The following is a 13,095-nucleotide window of genomic DNA, read 5'->3' as shown; positions in this document are numbered from 1 at the left end:
GGCAAAGGTTTGTAACACCTAATTTTTACAGACCTCGGTTTCCCCTGTGTGCAATGGGGACAGAATCCCTGATGCAGAGTGGCAGAGAATATGTGCTTTGGAGCCAAGGCAGACCTGGGTTGGAACCAGGGCTCTGCTGCTTACTAGCTGTGTGACCCTTGGACCAATTCTTTGGTTCTTCTCCATTCAAGCTTCACTGTGTAAGAAGGGGATAAAAATGCTTTATTGCTATAAGAAGTAAATGAGATAATTCATCTAAAGTGTTTATCACACAGTAAGAGTTTTATGTTAGTTCTTCTTATTAAACATTTACATTGTTTACATAATTGATGATGCCTTTGAAGGCATCTGAAGTAGAGAACACACAACGTGCACAACGTGGGCACATTTTCATGGAACATACCCTATGCATATGGAAAGAATGAATACTGAAATGTTAACAGTCACAGCGTCATCTCTGGCACTCTAATGATACTGCATTTTGAATGGATCCACACCAGGCAGAAATATGGCTACTTACAAATGGGAAAGAGATGTCAGGTCACTGAAGGAGCCTTCGGGAACGCTGGAAATGTCGTTGCCATGGAGGGTTCTGAAGCAGAAACACAGGTCAGAGGTTAACCCCCCAGTAACAGTTCTGAATTCAGTACATTCTTGGGGTCCCAGGCTGGCCCAGATGCCTTTCAGCTGTGCTCAGAGCCCCAAAGCTCACAGTGGGGGGTGTGCCCTCCTTCTCGGCAGGTGTGTGAATGTTTCCATGCCCAGCTCAGCAGTGGGGATGTTGGGGGTAGAGGGTATGGGAAAGAAGAGGATGGGTTTTTGAATCTGACAGGCCTGGGATGGAATCAGAAACCAGCCCCTGTTAACTGTGGAACATTAGGTAAGTTAACTTTACTCTTCCGAGCCTCCGTTTTTGCACCTGAAGCATGGAGAGAGATACCCAACAGAGGCATCCAAGAGAGAATGTGAAGAACTGGCTGAGACTGTATGTTTTAGAACCAGGCTGCTTGCGTTCAAATCCTGACTCTGCCACTTACAAGCTGTGTGACTGTGGCCAAAGTTATTTACCTGTCTGTGCCTCAGTTTCCTATTGTAAAACGGGAATAAAAGTAAAAAGATTTGTCATGGAAGGTGGTTGTGGGTGCATTAATCCATATAAAGTCTGGCATTTTCTACGCGCTGAATGACCAACCATTATCAATATTTGTGAAAGGGTCTCAAAGAATGTCTGGCCCAGCCAGATCAATAAATTAGTTCCCTTCATATTCACCTAGAGAGATTCTGGGAAGATTGAGAAATGTTATCAATCCCAGCTTAGGTGATAGATGGGGAGAGCACTCAGGTCCTGGGGAGACTGCCTGGGGCTGGACCCTCATCTTTATGGGGAAGGGTTTGGGCCACACACGTATGTATCTGGCACTGTGTGCATCTGAGTGCATTTTCTGACTGCGTGTCCAAGGGGCCAGGCAACCTACTTGGTATTAATTATACCTCTCTCCACCCTGTGGTATAGGGGCCAGGAGCTATTCTCACTTGCAAAGTGGTGGCATATACTGTCCTTCCAATAAATGCCTGGAGAATAGGTCCACGAGAAAAATGCCAAATGAACATTGCTCCGGTGCTCAAGTAACAATGCTAGTAAATCCACAATTCATGGATTATACCCTCCTTTGAAGGATTAAGCCTCAACTGCATACAAAAATATCCCCACACTGATGACTCACTTTGGGTCTGAGCTGTGAAATGCAAGGTAGGTGAAATTCATAGACACTCAAAGCCTTCTTTAGTGACTACTGCTCACTGTCCCCTGTGCTGTGAAGGAACCCTAGTAAAACAAAGGGGTGATTAGAGTTGACTGGGGAAGTGTAAACAGGATAATAACTAATGAATCTGTCCTTTTGTTTTCCTTTTGGCTGATGTTAGCCTGCCCTGGGTTTTGAGCTGAAATACAGACAGGAGCTTAATTACATGTAATACAGACTAAGTGCTGGAGCCAACACATGGGTGGATTTCTGACACCCATTCTCAGGGACCCTGGTTCAGTGGGTCTGGGTGGGGCCTGAGACGCTGCATTTCTGACCAGCTCCCAGGTGATGCTGATGCTCTTGGTCCTCCGGACCACATTTAGCTGCCCCAGGCTGTCATCCTCATCACCTCAAGCTCCTTGCCCTTCTCGCTCCCCAGGACAGCAGGAAGAAGGTAACCAGTCCTCTAGAGAGTGTTGGAGGTAGCTTCTCACCGGCTTGCGTAAGAAGGAGCTAGAAGTACTTCCTAACACTTATCAGTATCATTTAGTCTCGAATGCACGTGGTTATTTATGAATCACACCGGCTCCTGCCTGCTATTAGCTTGGATGACTTCATGGCTGCTTGCTGTTTGGCAAATGCACCCGGCCCTGTTGTTAATCATTTCTGAATGAGGCCTGGGCCCCTGGAGAGGCACGAAGCCCTAATTTAAAAACACCAAATGACCCAAAGGCAGCTTTGGCGCTGTGACTCCTGTAAGTCACGCTCCCATTTATTACGAGCTGAGCCGCTGAGATCTCCATAAACTGCAGAGTAACTGGGGCTGTAATTTACTGGGACAACGCGAAAAGAAATCTGCCTACACTGCAGGTTCTCTCTCCTGGTTTGCCCCCAAAGAAAGACTCTTGCGTGTCCAACCACCATCCTAAAGGATGCCAGGGAAGTGGGACAAAGGTTCCCTCCCAGGAAGCACTCCCTCCTCCCTCCCCCACCACTGCTTTTCCTCCCCTTTCCCCTTACACCTCATGGGGCTGGTGATGGCAAGCAATTTCCAACTCAGAATGACCCATCTTCAAGCGCCTGGGACTCCTTTTCCCTGCTGACTCTTAATAGGTGTTAAAGCAAACTTGGGAATGTTGGGATGCGGATGAGGGCATCATTTAGAGCAACATGAAGGCAGAACCATCTCATGTTAATTCTGGGTTGCCTGAACCTTGGGTCTCTGGATCCCCAGGTGCTCACAGAATGTGTATATTGCACAGGCGTTCCAGTGTGTATGATAGATGGCAGGGAAGATCCTCACCCCAGATGTGGGCTGGGGTGGGTGAAGTCTCTTTTCAGTGGGCTAGGTCACTCCTAAGGGTTAAAGACCCTGGATCAGACCTCCTGGGTGTGAGTCATTGCCGGCTGTGTGATTATCTGATTCAACAGACTCAATCTTTCTGTACCTTAGTTTTCTCATCTCTAAAATGGGAGTTCTCAGGATCCACTTGCAGTAGATATCTTTTTAGGAATGTGGATTAATTGGCACCAATCTCTCTTCTGTAACAGTTCCTCCCTTTTCCAAGGGGGACTCACCCCTCCCTCCCCTCAGTCCAACTGGTTTGGTCTCAGGGGCAGAACCATGGCCCAGGTCAGCCCAATCAGTCACTGAGATTGGTTTGAGGCTGAGCAGGTGACCTAAGTGGGCCAGTGAGATATTTCTGGGACTTTCTCTGGAACTATTAGGACAGAGGCAGTTTTGAGAAGCAGAAAGAGGCACATTTCTGATACCACTGGAAGTCCCTGCACCCAGCCCTAGAATGTAATATCTACTACTGAAGTTTTCAGTAATATGCTTTTTTTTTTTTTTTAATTTTTTTTTTTCAACGTTTATTTATTTTTGGGACAGAGAGAGACAGAGCATGAATGGGGGAGGGGCAGAGAGAGAGGGAGACACAGAATCGGAAACAGGCTCCAGGCTCTGAGCCATCAGCCCAGAGCCTGACGCGGGGCTCGAACTCATGGACCGCGAGATCGTGACCTGGCTGAAGTCGGACGCTTAACCGACTGCGCCACCCAGGCGCCCCATTAATATGCTTTGATAAATTCTCTTCATGCCTAATGTGGTTTGAGCTGATTTTCCTATCCTTCAGCCAGGAAGAGATCTAACGTACCCTTCATAAGCTAGTTGTGAAGCTTAAAAGACACAATGCAAGTGGTTCAGATGGCGCAGGGCTACATGCGGGGCCTGTACTTGATGCACACTCCTTCATGTGAGCTGCGGCCATGGCTAAGGTCACCATGACTCCTTCCCCTTTAGGTTCTGGGATGTGTTTTGGGGCTAGTCCTCTCAAAGCCTTCCCCACACACAGAGGGGAAGCCTGAAGCTATGCAGGGTGTATGTCCTGTGACAGACTCCAGGACTGGAGAAGAGGAACACTGGGTTTCGGCAGAGTGACCCCGTGCCTGTCACCTTCCTGTTCAGGTGTCTTTCCACCACATTCCTTAATTCTCATCAGAGGCATCTCTGGGCCACATCCTTCTAATCCTCAAGAAAAGTCTGAAATGGGTGGCAACAAAAAGAGATAATCTCTGGTGGCAAGGATGGAGTGTGGTGGAAAGAGCACTGGGCTAGGAGCTGGAAACCAGGGTCCAGCCCTGCGTCTGCTCCCACCTTGTGGCATGTCTGCAGCACAGCTTCCTGCTCCCATTCCCAGAAGCCACATCCATCCACACCTGTAGCTCCTTGTGGTCCCTGTGCACATGCCCTTCCTGACTTCAGGGACTCTGTCTAGGGAATTTATATTCTCCCTGCCTAGAACATTCTCCACTCCCATCACACAGGTAACTCCCCCTAGCTGCGCAGACTCAGCCTTGGGAGCACAAGCTCAGGGCAGTGATTCTAAGAGCCAACAGTCTTGGGTTCAAATCCCAACTTTACTCTGTAGTGGTTACATCCCTTTGGCAAAGTGACTCAACCTTGCTGAGCCTCTGTTTCCACGTCTGGGGAATAGGGCTAATAGTGGTACGTTCTTCCTAGGGTTGATATGAAAAGTGGATATGATATGATAATGTAACTAAAGTATGTAGCCCAGTATGTAGTACACGGTCAAGGTTTAAGATATGTCAGTGGTGATTACCATCTTTGTCTCAGAAAGCCTTTTTGAGGGCCCACACTGGGTCCCATGGCTCTCCCACAGGTATGGCCATGTGTGGCAGTAGCTTATATACTTGTCTGTTTCCTCTTCTAGACTGTGAGCTCTCTGAGGACAAGAACTTGTTTCATTATTTTCCTGTCTAGTGTTTAGCATTGAACCCACAATTGGCATTTAGAAAATAAGAGAATGATTGTGGGCAAGTCACTAAACCTTTTTGAGTATGTCTGCTTACCTTATAAATGTAAGGTTTGGATAGGATAATTTCTAACACTCACTTCCCATTTCTAAAATTCACAATTAATTCTATTTTTTGGTAGCACCAAAGGGCCAAACCGGGACCAGGGTTTAAGTCCCTAAGGAATCACCAGAATTGTCTAATGTTCAACAGCTGGTCAAAAATGGAGTGGGATTATCTGGGAAGGGAGCAAGCTCATGGTATCTAAACATAATCAAGCAAAGGGCAATGGAGCCCTTTGTAGGGATGCTGTAGGGAGGATCCATGCAATCGGTAGCGCAGGGAGAGATGAACAGCCCCACATACATAAATAGTAAGCACAATCTTACTTCAGGGATAAGGGGTTAAAAATACGGAGGATGATGAATGATAATCCCACCCCACATCTCTTGAGCACACACTGAAATAGCCCTCCCACAGCTAACTGATTCCAGGTGGCCCTCCTGTGGCTGGGGCTGGGGAGTGACAATTGGGACCACACACGCACAAGGCATGTGGCTCAGTGTGGGGCAACGATCAGGGAACACACAGATCCCTGAAAAGAAGAACTAGAATGTCCATGAGAATGTTCCCTTCTAGCTCTTTTTCGATTAAGAGCAAACTGGGAAATCTCACATACTTTCACCCAATGTTTTGTACTCAGGGGTCCCTGATAATCCTCCTGTCTCAGAAATGTATTCATACATATCTACTCACCAACACACACAGACACACACTCACTCACTCACTCACTCACTCACTCACTCACTCACTATTAAATGTCAGGTCTTTCTAGAATACTTTTTGGCCTTTGTCTATGGCTAAACCTGATACTCATTCTCTTCCCCCATCCCAAACTGCCTGCATCCCTGACCTCTGGTCAGTTCTGAAATTTTCACTAAAATAATGAAACCCTTTAGAATTGAGAAAAGAATACACGAATGCTCAAACGCAGTTGTAGATACTGATGCAAAAAAACCTACCTTTCCCCCCTAACCCTCTAAATTGTGACTATCCTACTATATTCAGTCATCTTTAACTTTGCCTTCTTTTATTACGTAAATAACTTCACATTAGCAGTTAGCTATCAATGATTTTTAAAAAAATTTTCCTATGTTCCTTTAGAACTTCATAATTATAAATGTATGCAAGTTATAATTATAACGTAAAAAATTAGGTTTACTTTTCCACATAAGGCCGTGTGGTCAACACTTCCCCACACTGCTACCTAGTTTTCGTCTTTACCTCTTTTAATAATTGCCTTTCACTGACTGGCTGCATTATGCTTTCCTTAAGCATTTCCCCACTGTGGCACTTGTAGGTAATATTTAAAATGGAGGTTAAAAATAACAGAGCAACCAATATTTTAGCACAGAGAATCTTTCCCTCATATCGGATTATTCTTAGGCATAAATTCCTAGATGTGCAATTACTGGGAGAAAGGATACAAATATCATAAAAGAAACGTACTCCATAAACATTTTTATTTTTCCTGAATTGGCCTTTATGCAGAAAATAGTTGCTCCCCACTGAGGTAGGTGGTTGGAATGAGGGCCTCTAAGACCCTTTTTTATCTCCAAGAGCCCATGATTCTAAAATGATGATGCTAAAAGCCTACTAATTCTTAATTCAAGAAGCAAGCACAAGCACATGGTATGTTGAGGTGTGCTCCTGGTGGACTAATGACAGTGATCTGCAACACGGCGGACAAGGTGCCTAGGAAGCAGAAAACCTGGTGGTGTTCATGCCAACACCATGGGAGACCAGACAAATGGACAGGCGAGCATTCTCCACCGTCCTCCCTTTCCTGTGCTGAGCTGCCCCGCCAGAACCTCTCTAACTACAAACATATACACACGGGTCCCACGAAAATTGTCAGGCCTAGCCCCTGGGAGCAAACCCATGCATAGAACCAGAAGACCAGGATGGGAGACAAGGTGGGACTAAGGGAGGATGGTGGGAAGTGGGAGAGGGGAGCAGGTCCAGCCTCAGCCCCGGCCAATGAAACAAGCCCATCTCCCGTTGTGTTCAACTGGAAACAGGGAAATGGTTCTGCTGATGTTTCCATTCTCAAACTCCCCAGAGAAGGTGGATAATAAATAAGTGACAATAACAGATTGCACACTGTCAGTGCGGGCACTTCTTTGCCTCCAGAGAATTGATTTTTAATAACAGCGCAGATGACATGTGGCGGGAGTTGTCGCTGACACCAGTGTTTTGTGGGCTTCGATAAATCACATCAGCCTGGAGGCTCTGAAATGGACAGGCTCATTGGGTGCTGTTTGCTGGTTGCTACTGGGTCCTGAGAAGGGTCCAGGGCTCTGAGTCAGAAGGCTGGATTCTGCAAGCTCCTGACTGCTGGATTTTGGGCCAGTTACAACCTGGGCCTCAGTTTTCCCATCTTTATAATGGGCCTAATCCCCTCAGTCTTACAGCACTGTTGCAAAGGGTTATATGAGGCAACGGCCACGAAAAGTGGCATTTCTGTTCTCATGGGAATATCATTCAGAGAATCCTCCTTTCCCGACAAAATGTGCAAGATGAGAAGGCACAAAAATCAGGTGACAACAGGACCAAGGGTAGGGGTGGCAGTGAGGTGCCATTCCTGCTCTTGCCAGGTAATAACAAATAACAGTAATAACAAACAAATATTTATAAAGTGCTTACTGTGGGCCAGAGCTACGCTAAATGCTTTATATACAGCATCTCATTTAATCATTATAAGACCCTGTGAGGTAATTACCATCTGGATTTTATTGAAGACACACAGCTAGGGAGGGGCAGAGCCATGATTGAACAGCAGGTAGACTTCATGGTTATCGTGCCTTTGCTGGGGCTCATCTGCCTCAGTGGGCTGTCCTCTACCTTGTGTAGGACAGGGTGAGGCAGGTGTCATAAGGTGATGGGGAGGCAGTTGTGGAGGTTGCAGACTATACAGTCTGGTCTAAAGGGGCAGGGCTGCTCAGCCATGCAAGAATGTAGATGGGAGCCCTGGAATGACCAGGTCTCTCCATTTTCTAAGAATAGAAATTAGGATTTTGTATGAGAAGCCTCCTGATATTTAACTGTTGGCAACTTATTAAAACTTTTTTTTTTTTTTTTAATTTTAGAGAGACAGCAGGAGTGGCAGAGAGAGGCACAGGGATAGAGAGAGAGAATCTCAAGCAGGCCTCAAGCTTAGCACAGAACCCAGTGCGGGGCTCTATGCAGAGCTTGATCCACAACCCTGGGATCACAACCTGACCTGAAATCAAGAGACGGATGCTCAACTCACAGAGCCACCAGGTGCCCCTAAACTGCTTGTTTGAAAAGATACTCTATGAGCCAACTAACTCTACAATTGCTAACTAATAGCTGTCTGTGAGCTGAGTCAGGTCTCTGGGCTTCTAGTTTGTGACCTCTGACAGATGCGTTTGGTTTCCTTGCAGAGTTTCACAGTGTTTACCCTGCCGCTCTAAAGTCAGAGGGACCAACAGTGGAATGATCATCAAGATAGTGGCCATAAGGGGCACCTGGGTGGCGCAGTCGGTTAAGCGTCCGACTTCAGCCAGGTCACGATCTCGCGGTCCGTGAGTTCGAGCCCTGCGTCGGGCTCTGGGCTGATGGCTCGGAGCCTGGAGCCTGTTTCCGATTCTGTGTCTCCCTCTCTCTCTGCCCCTCCCCCGTTCATGCTCTGTCTCTCTCTGTCCCAAAAATAAATAAACGTTGAAAAAAAAAAAAAAAAAGATAGTGGCCATAAGCCACACACTGTGCTCTACTAGGGTGCAGAATACAGTTGCATATGCTAATCCTCACGAGGGAGGTGCTAGTGATCTCACTGGGCACAGAAAGAAGTAGGAACTCAGACTGGTCTGTGATTTGATCCAGGTCCACAAATGGTAGCAGCCTCCAGAGAATTGATTTTTAATAACAGCGCCCTCCCCCCTCTGCCCTCCCCCCTCTGCCCCACCCCACTGAGCCAGTAGGAGTGCCGGGTTGGGGAAGTGTGTGTGTGGGAACTGTGCTGAGTATCGCCTGCTGTTACATGGTGAAGCAGAAGCTGAACTCAGGGCTCTGGGTACTCACAGCACTCGGAGAGACCGCAGCCCGTTGAAGGCGTGGATGGGGATGCACCGCAGCCGGTTGTAGCTCAGGATCCTGTGGACAAAGACACACGGCCATTCCTATTCTCACATACATATGGGCATATGGTCCACACTGTGGACCGCTCAAAGCAAATGATTTCTTTATCTTCCCAATTTTAATATTTTGACAAAAAGCCTCCCAACAATAAAGGGAAGGGGAACACCCTCCCCCACTCTAGGACATTCACTGGCTTCTGGCTTCGTTTTCCCAGCTTCCTCTCATCTTCCACAGCAGGCTGGCTTCCTAACCAGCTTTGCCATCACCTCCCTCTGTTGTCAAATGGTCAGTGCTCACAATGTGCAGAGCTAATAGGAAATAAATGGATCTGAGCAAAATATAATTGTGTAGGGAAACCCTCCACTGGGAAAGAAAATTCACAAATCACAGAAGGTAAGCTAAAGAGGGCCTTCTTCAGAAGTAACTAGGTGTTAGTTCCTCTCTAACTGCCCAGACAGTAGAGTTCTGACCTACTTTACTTTTCTTCTGCTGGTTAAGGTCTGCTCTACATGGGGGCAGCCATAGCCCAGAGGATCACTAGAGCAGAGAACATACGCATGAGGGGACAGGGAGAAAGGATGGCCCCAGGCCACTGACTGCCAGGCCCATATTGAACACAGTGCCCCATTGTACTCACAGGGTGGACAGGTGAGACATGTTACTGAAGGTGTAATTGGTCAGCACACCAATGCTGTTGTTGCTCAGGTCACTAGGACAAATAGAAGAGTAACACTTTACTGTTAGTGGCAACTTTCATACATTTGTGCATGCTATCTATCTATCTATCTATCTATCTATCTACCCATCCATCCATCCATCCATCCATCCACTCACCAATCTACTCACCTACCCACCCATTCATCCAAATGTTCATTTTTTCATTCAAGATTTCTTCAATCACTCATTCAAGCGTTTGTTGGTCATCCATCCATCCATCCATCCACCTATTCAACCATTCAATTACAAGTTTATCTGTCCATTTCATTCTTCCAGCAAAACATAAGATCTCTCCTTATGCCAGTGCCATTTCCTCCCAGGTCAATCCTTCCTTTCACTGTTCCTCCCTCTCTTCTGGCATTCATTGATTCCATCTTATCAGATTCTCTCTTAGGGGGAATGAGATTGGTAGGGGTACAGTCTTCTGCCAATTACAACCTCCAGATTCTCTTCAGGGATAAATATCCTAAGCAGGATATTTATCTTTGCTTTTCAATAGTAGCTGCACATCAGAATCACCTGCAGAATGTTTACAGCCTCTGAGGCCTGGGTTCCATGCCCAGATATTCTGGCTTGTAAATCAGGTATTCTGATTTAATTGCTTGAGGGTGGTTTTGAGCATCAGTATTAAAAAAAAAAACAAAAAACAAAAAACCAAACTAATCAGCTGAGGTTCAGAGCCATTGCTCTAGAGAAGGGGTTCCCAGCTCGGGGCACTTTTGCTTCCCCAGTGACATGTGGCAATGTCTGGAGACATTTTTGATTGTTCCTACTGGCGGAGGGGTGCTGCTGGTGTCTAGTGAGTAGGGGCCCCGGGTTGCTGCAAAATATCCCACAATGCCCACCACAGCCCCACAACCAAGAATGATGTGGCTCTAAATGCCCACAGGGCTGAAGCTGAGAGATCTCATCCAGAGGCTGGTTTGGGGGATATTTAGGAAGCAAGGCTGAATGAAGTGACAGGTGGCTTTCTTCCACCTTTCTTCAGCAGCCCCATTTTTCCAAGGGCAACAGTGTTTCGTTGTGAAAGAACTCTCAATTCCCCCCTGTGGACCAGCTCCCCGCCCCCTAATCAGCCAGGGTGATCTTCCAATGGCCACTCGCCCAAGGAATTACTTTGTACTCTCACGGGTCCCACTTTGGCAAGGCAGCGAGGCGGTCAAGGGACAAAGCTTACAGACCACCCGGTTTCCTGGGCCTCATCCATGCCCCACATTTCCTCATTCGGGAGTTTTCCTGGATCTTGGCAGACTTGCAGCCAGTGGCAGTTACCACCCAAAGGAACCTCAATTTCAACCATTTACCTGGAACATTTTCTGGGCAACTAGAGGAGGAAGAAAAAAACGCCCCTTTAAGCTTTTGGCAAACCTCAGTGCAACCACAGCTTGCAAGAAATTGGAGACTGAGGAGGCTTGGGATTTAACTGGGGCACCAGAAAGTCAGAGGCTGTCCCACCTCTCTCTATGCCAAGGAGGAAGTTGATGTGGATGGACAGTCAGTGATGCCAGGCTCTGGGTATTTCTTTGTGTAGCTCTCACTGGTAAGACCTGGCCCATCAGGCCGGCTCACTCCTCCCAGCTGCCTCTCTCTGCTCCACCCGGGGAGAAAGTGCAGGAATGTGGCGAAGCCTGCAGATCATCCTCCCTGACCCTCCACGTCAGTTTCCTGAGCTCCCCCAGGCAAGAAAATTACATGTCCCACCCGATGCCGGGCTCCTTACATAAGTGTCAGGTGTGGGAGGGCGGACAGCTCCCTGGGCACGGCTGTTAAGTGGTTTCCTTCCAGGTACCTGAAAGAGAGGGGCAGAGTGATGCTTGGCCAAGAGACACTGCACAATTTGTCATTTCTCAGAGTCACCTCCCCCGGGGCTAGGTTGGGCCTCTGTTTTACTCTCTCAGCTTCTTTTCTCCCCTACATCAAAACACATACTACGTTTGTCATTTATATTTATATGCGTGATTATTCAACTAATGACATTTTCTCCCACTGCACTGCTAAACTCCATTGATGGCAGGGCTGTTGTCTAAAATTGCCCAGTGCTGGATCCCCCAAGAGTACGTACAGAGCTGGCACACAGTAGATGTCAAATAAATATTTGTTAAATAAATAAAGCACTCACTCTGTACCCAGCCCTCACAATTCTCTTGGATTCACAATTGAGGAAACAGAGTTTCAGAGATGTTAAAACACTTGCCCAAGGTCACACAGCGAGTTGAGTGGCTGAGCTAGGACTCAAACCCAGGTCCCTCTGACTATAATCTTACTACAGTTCCATATGCCTCTACTTAGCTACTGGAGGGCATGGGATTCCTGAGACACGATTCATGCTAAGAACTCTAATTCGTTGTTTTGTTCTCTAGTGTGCCTCTGAAAGCTGAGGAAAGGGGGTATGTTCCTGGAGCACTGTGCTAAGGTTCCCAGTGGGATGACTGCCTGTGAGAGGGTACAGGGGTTCAGACTGGGGACGTACCAACAGATGGAGACTCCTCCTGGACAGGCAAAGGCTGAACCTAGACCTGTCTGGACTTCAGGGTCCTGCACTGACCTGCTCACCTAGGAAGAGGCCACCTCTTTGGACACTTGAGTGAGCTTGAGAACAAGAGAAGGAAGTCTCGTTTCAATCATGAATTACAAAAGTTATCACTACCTTTAGGGGGTGACATGGTCCAATTTATTTATTCCCATCCTTGCTGGAAACCCCTTCACCTGGGCTTCTTATTGCTTTTGGGTCAACATTACAAAACCTTTAAGATGGCTTACAACACTGCCTCTGGTCTCCTGGGTGAAACTTTCTTGACATAAGCCTCCCATAGCTTCCTCTTGGAGTGGTCAACTCCCAGCAGTGATGTCCACCGGTGCTGGGTTTGCCTTAAACTCCAAGACAGCAGACTCTCAGTCTCTACCTCTAGCCCAGTGCTTCTTAAACGTTAACATATGTACACATCACCTGGGATCTGGCTAAAAAGCAGATCCTAATCTGGTAGGTCTGTGTCAGTTCGGAGAGTCTGTATTTCTAACAGGCTCCTGGGTGATGGTGGGAACTGCCAGTCTGCAGGCTGCATTTTGAATAATGAGGTGCTAGCACATTGCCTGGCATCCAGTAGACGCACCGCCAAATGACTGAATGGGATGAAATGGGTTAAAACAGGATATGAGT

At 47.2% G+C, this 13,095-nt stretch overlaps 1 protein-coding gene across 1 annotated transcript in view; it reads right to left on the bottom strand.

Annotated features, from left to right (window-relative positions):
* Window positions 1-13,095, bottom strand: part of SLIT3 (slit guidance ligand 3) — a 596,997-nt gene that overhangs the window by 42,876 nt on the left and 541,026 nt on the right. The window contains exons 21-24 of the mRNA XM_045502118.1: window positions 11,659-11,727; window positions 9,859-9,930; window positions 9,165-9,236; window positions 521-592 (exon numbers count right to left, since the gene is read on the bottom strand). Of these exons, the coding sequence (XP_045358074.1) occupies window positions 521-592; window positions 9,165-9,236; window positions 9,859-9,930; window positions 11,659-11,727 (285 nt within the window). The remainder of the gene's footprint in view (window positions 1-520; window positions 593-9,164; window positions 9,237-9,858; window positions 9,931-11,658; window positions 11,728-13,095) is intronic.

The sequence above is a fragment of the Leopardus geoffroyi genome, chromosome A1 (genome assembly GCF_018350155.1).
Source record: "Leopardus geoffroyi isolate Oge1 chromosome A1, O.geoffroyi_Oge1_pat1.0, whole genome shotgun sequence".
Taxonomy (NCBI): Eukaryota; Metazoa; Chordata; class Mammalia; order Carnivora; family Felidae; genus Leopardus; species Leopardus geoffroyi.
Note: the sequence above shows the minus strand (reverse complement) of the source record. Positions and strands in the feature narration are given on the sequence as shown.